General features: G+C 41.2%; 1 protein-coding gene across 2 annotated transcripts in view; it reads right to left on the bottom strand.

Moving 5' to 3' along the window:
- Positions 1–2,246: 2,246 nt before the first annotated feature.
- tenm1 (teneurin transmembrane protein 1) overlaps positions 2,247–9,386 on the bottom strand; it is a 480,926-nt gene continuing 473,786 nt past the window's right edge. For both annotated transcript variants that reach the window (XM_062045519.1, XM_062045520.1), the window contains exon 38: positions 2,247–3,091. In XM_062045519.1, the coding sequence (XP_061901503.1) occupies positions 2,336–3,091 (756 nt within the window). In that variant the 3' untranslated portion in view covers positions 2,247–2,335. The remainder of the gene's footprint in view (positions 3,092–9,386) is intronic.

Genomic DNA, 9,386 nt, shown 5'->3' with positions numbered 1-9,386 from the left:
ATAGAAAACACAAATTATGTTATCTTACTTTTGTGTCCTAACCACTGAATGAATAAAAACAACATACTAAGAATGATTTCCTTTTTTTGTGTGCCACTCAATATATACTCAATATTCATTCCTGAAACCTTCCCATATGCGTATTACTATGACAATATTGTAAAAAAAATATCTTATTTTTTTTGGTAACACTTTAGTATGGGGAACATATTCACCATTAATTAGTTGCTTATTAACATGAAAATTAGTAACATATTGGCTCTTAATTAGTCATTATTAAGTACTTATTATTGCCTTATTCTGCATGGCCTTATTATACAACCCTAACCTCAACCCCAACCCTAACCAAATAACTCTAAATTCAGTGTTTGTTACTAAAATATGTTCCCCATACTAAAATGTTACCATTTATGTATATAGAAAACACAAATTATGTTATCTTAGTTTTGTGTCCTAACCACTGAATGAATAAAAACAACATACAAAGAATGATTTCCTTTTTTTTGTGCCACTCAATATATACTCAATATTCATTCCTGAAACCTTCCCATATGCGTATTACTATGACAATATTGTAAAAAAAATATTTTATTTTTTTTGGTAACACTTTAGTATGGGGAACATATTCACCATTAAATAGTTGCTTATTAACATGAAAATTAGTAACATATTGGCTCTTAATTAGTCATTATTAAGTACTTATTATTGCCTTATTCCGCATGGCCTTATTATACAACCCTAACCTCAACCCCAACCCTAACCAAATAACTCTAAATTAAGTCTTTGTTACTTAAAATATGTTCCCCATACTAAAATGTAAAGGGGTAAAGGGGTTGTCATATTTCTGATTGACATTTCTGGTTCCCCTGGAAGAAAAGTGCGACACAGAAAGAAGAGAGAGCGAGCATCCGTTCCGCCAGGCAGGACGGCGGTCTCCTAGCAACCAGACCCCTCCATCTTTTCAGCGCCGAGATGAGCCCGGACAGTATCTACAGCGGCATATGGTTTCAAACGGAAGGCGCATCGCAAAGAGCTCGTCGGGAAACGTATATCACCTGCTCGCAGTCGCAACATATGCAGCGTGCGGCTCTGTCATTCGCAGCCCAGGAGAGAAACACAAACAATTAATGGCGGGCAGATGGCGGTGTGATGCAGGGGGGTGGGGGGAAGAAGCAGACGGATAGGGAGGTGGATTAGTGAAAGCTCGCTTAAAAAAAAAATAAAACAAATCTTTGCATAAACTTTTTTATGGGGGGGGGAGGAGAAGCTTGGAAGTGGTTCCTGATTGGCATTTCCTAATGAGACAAGACAAGCTGCAAGTACGCCGCGGCCAACCGGGGGTCCTGCCCCCCTTTCTGCACTCGCCGCCCACTCGCTGAGCCTCAGCTGTCACATTTCTTCCTCTCGGCCTCTGCCGCCTCGTCCTAGAAGCTCCCCTCTTCTCCGTCTTGGCTTGTGACAGATGCAGGGTTTGTCGCGCGGAGGCTGAGTTGGAGCCATAACGACCGGCCCGATAATGACGGCAAAAGATTTGAGCGCGACAAAACTTCCCGCAGCCGAGAACAAAGAGCGGAACAACAAATGTTGTGCAAAGGAGGCGAGTGAGGACGCTGAGGAACGACGAGTGATGGAGCCAAGTAACAAGCCGGAACGTTTTTTTTTTTTTTTTTTTTGCAATCCCACGGAGCACTTTGATAATTCACACATAATAACTTTAATCAGCATCGGAACCCCATAAAGTCGATTTTTCAGCAAGAATATTTACTATAGCCATGTATAAGTCCTTGCAAAAATGTAACTGCTTCTTCTATTGATTAACAATACTGACACTTATGAACAACATAACTTTTTTTCTCCAGTGTGTGAGAGCACTATATGTACATTCTTGATTGGAGGACACACACTCGCACAAACTATTTGTTGCAGCACTGCAGAAGTTTCCAAGAGTGGGACAAGGCCTCTCGCAAACGGGGAGGTGAACGGACTACCCGAAAGATCCTTCACTGCCTGGAAACGGAAATCCGACGTGAAGAAGAGCGTCGAGACGGCGGATGAGTCAGTTTAAGTCGGGGGGGTACAAAAAGCGAAGCCACAGCCAAACCACACTTGCTTGTGCCACTGTTAGAAACCAGACAATAATAATAAAATACCATCATTCTGTCACAATTAAAGGCATTTGGAGATCTTTTGTCCCCTAATCTCTCTTCTTGTTCTTCTGTGATGACGTTTTCGGTTTTTTTTTTCTCCCCCCCCGTACGGTATAGAAAGGGTAGAAGAAATTGGAGTCGAGTAGAAACAGGCAGTCTTTGGTGGGGGTGGGGGAGCTGCTGGAGTGTTACCTGCCCCCCACCTCGCTCAGAGTCATGAAGTGGATGTTGGAGGGGCAGTCGGAGAGCTCGGGCTGCTGCTCCAAAGGCAGGGAGTAGTAGCCGTCGTAACCTTGTACGCGTCCGGCCGACAGCAGCTGCTGCTTCTCCGCTTCGCTCCACGCTCGGCTCCCCGCGTCCCCCAGCTCCACCTTCCTCCTCTCCTGCTCCCACGCCCCCTCCACCGCTCTCCTCCGGGCCTCCTGCCTCACCCTCGACCGCTCCTCCTCCTCGCTGCCGCCGTAACGGATGCACAGGCAAAGCGCCCCCTGCTGGAGGGTGATGTCGGCGAACCGACGAGTCCTGCCGCCGACCATGGCGCTCATCTGCGACACGCTCACGTTGACGCCGCTCTCCAGGACGCGCCCGCCCACCCCCAGCCCCAGGGCGAGATCTTCCTCGATGGGCCGCGACTGCAGGAAGTGGTGAGTGTCGCAGCCGCGCACGGTGAAGCTCAGCCCGCTCAGGTGGGCGGCGCCGTTCAGAATGGCCGCCACGCGTCGGCTGTCCTCGCCGGCCACGCCGATGACCTCCGCGCTCACGTGGCCGCGGGAGATGGCAAAGCGGATGCTGGGGCCGAGAAGAGAGGGTCGGGATCCGAAGGGAGGCGGGCGTGTCGGTCTGTGGCAGGCGGAGCCGACAGGTGCTGAGACCAGCGGTAAACGCTCCAGGGAGATGAAACGCCTCAGCTGTTTGCGCAGCTCACACTGGATTCCCAAAACGACCTAAAGGAGGAGGAAACATATCATTATTACACCTATTCTTCAGATATTATAAATAAATAAATAAATAAATAAATGATACATGGGTTATACTTGTATAGCGCTTTTCTACCTTCAATGTACTCAAAGCGCTTTGACAGTATTTCCACATTCACCCACTCACACACACATTCACACACTGATGGAGGGAGCTGCCATGCAAGGCGCTACCAGCAGCCATCAGGAGCAAGGGTGAAGTGTCTTGCCCAAGGACACAACGGACGTGACTAGTATGGTAGAATGTGGGGATTGAACCCCAGTAACCAGCAACCGTCCGATTGCTGGCACGGCCACTCTACCAACTTGGCCACGCCGTCCCTATTATCAATTATATTACAGTGGAATTCAAGAACCGCTATTTGTATGAACTTTTCGATTTACGAACCACAGGCCGAATAAAATCATGCTTTGTTTTCAGTCAGAAGAGCAGTATTGTCAGCTGCTCTGCTACTTTGTGTGCTTATTAAGTGTTTTTAGCCTTTTGACCTATTTTTTTCTAGCTCAATATGAGTCCAAAGAAGGCAATGGACAAGCGATGTGTTGTTTGAAACATTCAGGAAGTATCCACAGCGTTGTCGACACTTTCACCTCCCCCTCCCTTCCACTGCACACCAAGAACATTAAAGGCCTACTGAAACCCACTACTACCGACCACGCAGTCTGATAGTTTATACATCAATGATGAAATCTTAACATTGCAACACATGCCAATACGGCCGGGTTAACTTATAAAGTGCAATTTTAAATTTCCCGGGAAATAGCCGGCTGAAAACGTCTCGGTATGATGACGTTTGCGCGTGACGTCACGGATTGAGCGGAAGTATTGGGACACCATTGTGTCCCAATACAAACAGCTCTGTTTTCATCGCAAAATTCTACAGTATTCTGGACATCTGTGTTGGTGAATCTTTTGCAATTTGTTTAATGGACAATGAAGACAGCAAAGAAGAAAGCTGTAGGTGGGATCGGTGTATTAGCGGCTGGCTACAGCAACACAACCAGGAGGACTTTGAGTTGGATAGCAGACGCGCTACCGTGAGTACGCAGCTTTGGCTTCCAAACATTTGATCGCTTGCCCGTACGTGCGTGCCGCTATGTGCATGTCACGTACGTAACTTTGGGGAAATATATGTGCTGTATGAACTTTGCGGAAGTGAACGGTACTTTGGGCTGTGGGATTGAGTGTGGTGTGCGGGTGTTTGAGTTGTATTGGCGGGTTATATGGATGGGAGGGGGGAGGTGTTTGTTATGCGCAATTAATTTGTGGCATATTAAATATAAGCCTGGTTGTGTTGTGGCTAATAGAGTATATATATGTCTTGTGTTTATTTACTGTTTTAGTCATTCCCAGCTGAATATCAGGTCCCACCCGCCTCTCACAGCATCTTCCCTATCTGAATCGCTTCCACTGCCCTCTAAGCCTTCACTTTAATTTTCCTCATCCACAAATCTTTCATCCTCGCTCAAATTAATGGGGTAATCGTCGCTTTCTCGGTCCGAATCGCTCACGCTGCTGGTGGCCATGATTGTAAACAATGTGCAGATGTGAGGACCTCCACAACCTGTGACGTCACGCTACTTCCGGTACAGGCAAGGCTTTTTTTATCAGCGACCAAAAGTTGCAAACTTTATCGTCGATGTTCTCTACTAAATCATTTCAGCAAAAATATGGCAATATCGCGAAATGATCAAGTATGACACATAGAATGGACCTGTTATCCCCGTTTAAATAAGAACATCTCATTTCAGTAGGCCTTTAACCAACGAGGCAAAGCGGATTTTATTTTGTATTCCTGCGATGAGGTGGCGACTTGTCCAGGGTGTACACCGCCTTCCGCCCGATTGTAGCTGAGATAGGCTCCAGTGCCCCCCGCGACCCCGAAGGGAATAAGCGGTAGAAAATGGATGGATGGATTCCTAATCATTGTAGCGACCTGGCTGTTAAAGTTAAATAGTTTTGTGATTTAAAACTGTGAGTGCACCACAGTGCTAGTGACAGTGTGTGTGTGTGTGTACGCGTGTGTGTGCTCTTGTATTTCTACCCTTCTTGAGACATCAACAAGGAAAAGTACCTTCCATATGAGGACCGGTGAACAAGGTAGGACATAAATCATCTCGTCTCGATTACTGTAACGTTTTATTTTCGGCCCTCCCTATGTCTAGCATTAAAATATTACAGATGGTACAAAATGCGGCTGCTAGACTTTTGACAAAAACAAGAAAGTTTGATCATATTACGCCTATACTGGCTCACTTGCACTGGCTTCCTGTGCACCTAAGATGCGACTTTAAGGTTTTACTACTTATGTATAAAATACTACACGGTCAAGCTCCTGCCTGTCTTGCCGATTGTATTGAACCATATGTCCCGGCAAGAAATCTGCGTTCAAAGAACTCCGGTTTATTAGTGATTCCCAGAGCCCAAAAAAAGTCTGCGGGCTATAGAGCGTTTTCTATTCGGGCTCCAATACTATGGAATGCCCTCCCGGTAAAAGTTAGAGATGCTACCTCAGTAGAAGCATTTACGTCTCATCTTAAAACTCATTTGTATACTCTAGCCTTTAAATAGACTCCCTTTTTAGACCAGTTGATCTGCCGTTTCTTTTCTTTTCTTTTCTACTCTGCTCCGGGGTGGACCGCTAGCCTGTTCATCGGATGGGGACATCTCTACGCTGCTGACCCGTCTCCACTTGGGATGGTTCCTGCTGGCCCCACCATGGACTGGACTTTCGCTGATGTGTTGGACTTTCACAATATTATGTCAGACCCACTCGACATCCATTGCTTTCGGTCTCCCCTAGAGGGGGGGGGGGGTTACCCACATATGCGGTCCTCTCCAAGGTTTCTCATAGTCATTCACATTGACGTCCCACTGGGGTGAGTTTTCCTTGCCCGTATGTGGGCTCTGTACCGAGGATGTCGTTGTGGCTTGTACAGCCCTTTGAGACACTTGTGATTTAGGGCTATATAAATAAACATTGATTGATTGATTGATGGTCCCACTACGGAAAACCATTGCATCTAATAGAGAATGTCTCATTTGCACCCCCGGTGGTGAAATCTCAAAATTAGAGTGGTACCAAAAAGAAGGGATTTTTCAAATTGACTGTGTGTCGGTTTTAAAAGTGCTCCCCCTATGGTCAACATATGAAATAGCAAGTGTGTGTAAGAAATTGAAATGCCCCCCCATTGGCCAAAATAATAAAACATAAATACATAAATATGTATATAGAGACATACTATTATAACTTGAAGTAAATAATGAAGATTAAAAACCAATTACAAACAAAAAATTCAGCACATTTTTTTTACTGAAAGCAGTCTTTTTCTCACAATGTGTTGACTTTTTTTTAAATAAAATTGATAACAATTTCTCATATTATTTCTGTTTCTGTAATATTGCAATATTTTCTCGTAAAATGATTACTTTTTTATGTAAAATTATTACTTTTTTATGAAAAATTATCAATTTTTAATGCAAAATGGTGACATTTGTCATATAAAATGCTGACTTTTATCACAATATTGACAATTTTTTTGTTGTTCTTGTAAAATAGTGACATTTTTTGAGTAAAATTATTACTTTTGTCATCATTTTGCCAAGTAAAATTTCTGATTATCATTGTAATATTGCCAACATTTTAAAGTTTTTATATAAAATTGTAACTTTTGTTGAGTAAAATTACGAGTCTTTTCATACAATACACAATTTTAAGCTTTTCTTGTAAAATAGTGACTGTTATTGAGTAAAATTCCAACTTTTATCATAATATTGCACAAATGTTCAGTTTTTCTTGTAAAATTTTGACTTGCGTTAACTAAAATTACGAATTTTATTATAATAGTTTTTCTTGTGATATTCCAACTCATTTTTCACAACAATATTTTTTATTTTTGCAGATTATGTATATATTATTAAAATTGTAAATACAAAATCTTTATATATCTAGAAAGGGTGGTCCTAAAGAGGTAGGCGTTATTTGGAGGTCTCAAGAAGGTAACAAATACAATAATATGTGGGTGGGTGTGTGTTTGTGTGTGTGAGTCTGTGTGTGTGTGTGAGAGTGTGTGTGTGTGTGTGTGTGAGAGAGTGTGTGTGTGTGTGTGTGGCAGAAGGACGGCTGACAATGAGGATAGCTCAGCTAATTGTTGTTTTGGTTTTGTTATCAAATGTTTATGTTTGTTCGACATACAGTACTGCATAGCGCTTTGTATTGTGTTCAAAGTGTACAAACTTTTATTAAAAGATTAACTTTTGTCAAGGCTGGAACCCATTGTTCATATTAACATTGTTTATTACGGAGAAATGTTATTCAATTTACAAACATTTCCATTTACAAACCCTGTTCAAAAACCAATATATCCACTGCATATTATATAAGAAAATATTGTGAATTTAGGGTATAAAAAAAGGAAAGTGACATTGTTAATTACAGCCAGTGGCGGACTGGCCATCAGTTACCAATAGTTTTTTTTCCCAGCGGGCCGATAAATAATGGCACAATCGATGGACAACCATTTATTTATCTCTGTATTTATTTTTCCCGCGCCGTGCTTTGGTATATGTACGGATAGTATTCAAGTCCAGCCAGGGGACATGCTTCTGCAGACAAGCAAGATGCGTCAGATAATAAAATGACATGGTGCTTAAATTTTTTTTACAGCAAACTTATTATTAGCTGCTCCATCATTATTAATAGAAAATTTAAAAAAAATGCCCCCCATCCTTTGTTAGTGTCTTGTGCTGTAGCCGTATGAGCTTCTAATTTTGGCAGCGGAGGGCATGACATCAATCCCAAGTCAGGTTGTGTCGGAAAATAAAATCAGTGAGATAAACCCCACACTCACATAGTAATTTAATTAGATTTAATTATTTGATGTTTGTTCATTACATTTTTGTACTAAAAAAAATGATTCAACAATTTGTTTCCCATGTGTTTGTATTGCTCCAAAATTTGCGTCCAAATAAATTCAGGTTAAGATTCATGTAGTACAAAAATCGGGGCTTTCTGGTAATGCAGTGAGCCATGGACCAAAAAGTCCAGGGCCACATTTTTGTCCCAGTGCACGCCTGGTTACAGCATACCTGCACTATAACATTAACTTTAGTATATCTTTCATTTAATTTTCTAGTCAATAATTACTCACAATTGTAAAATGAGCTACCGGAGGCCAATTATAATTTTTTGTTCGTATATCATAAATATGTCCAATATTTCCCTGTGTCGTTTAATTCACTTTGAATTAAAAAATAAAAACAATTGTGAGATTTGTATGGGTATGAATAGTTTTGTCGTTCACTTTTTTTGATTTTTTGATTTCTGTTAAAATTCTAAATGAAATTCCTATCATTACACACTATAATGGAAACACTTGTTGTAACAGCAAATTTACCATACAAACGTACGCTAACTACAGAAATGGCTACCTGGATTGAGATTAAAAGGCAAAAAAAACCTTTTACAGAATGCACTTTTTTTAGATGACGAGAGGAGTTCGCTGAAACTGAAGTGAATTCAAAACTTGGATAAAGAGACTAAGTTCCTTAAAAGTATACAATAAAGTCTGTCCGGTTAAAAAAATACTTAATAGGAATACTGTATATTTGAATTGTGTTTATTGAGGTTATTTAAAAATTACATCTTAAAGCAGTGGTTCTTAACCTGGGTTCGATCGAACCTTAGGGGTTCTGTGAGTCGACCTCAGGGGTTCGGCGGAGCCTCCACCACGGAGGTCAAGATATACCTGACTCATCATGTAAATAAAAACTTCTCCCTAGCGGCGTATTATGGATACCACCAAACAATGTTCCCTCTAATTTTCCATCTGATTTGCAGGTGTATAATTTGTTGTGAGTTCATGCACTGTGTTGGTTTTGTTCTTTGAACAAGGTGATGTTCATGCACGGTTCATGTTGTGCACCAGTAAAAAAAACATGTAATTTTGTCTTGAATTTGAAAAAAAAATAAATTGTATTTTTCACTAAAGAAGGGTTCGGTGAATGTGCATATGAAACTGGTGGGGTTCGGTACCTCCAACAACAGTGTTTCCCACACATTCATTTATTTGTGGCGGCCCGCCATGAAATAATTACGTCCGCCACAAATAAATATATATATATATATATATATATATATATATATATATATATATATATATATATATATATATATATATATATATATATATATATATATATATATATATATATATATATATATATATATATATTTTTTTTTTTAATGTCCTGTCCAGCTTC

The sequence above is a fragment of the Entelurus aequoreus genome, linkage group LG04 (genome assembly GCF_033978785.1).
Source record: "Entelurus aequoreus isolate RoL-2023_Sb linkage group LG04, RoL_Eaeq_v1.1, whole genome shotgun sequence".
Classification (NCBI taxonomy): domain Eukaryota; kingdom Metazoa; phylum Chordata; class Actinopteri; order Syngnathiformes; family Syngnathidae; genus Entelurus; species Entelurus aequoreus.
The sequence above is the reverse complement of the archived record's forward strand: the minus strand, read 5'-3'. Positions and strand labels throughout refer to the sequence as shown.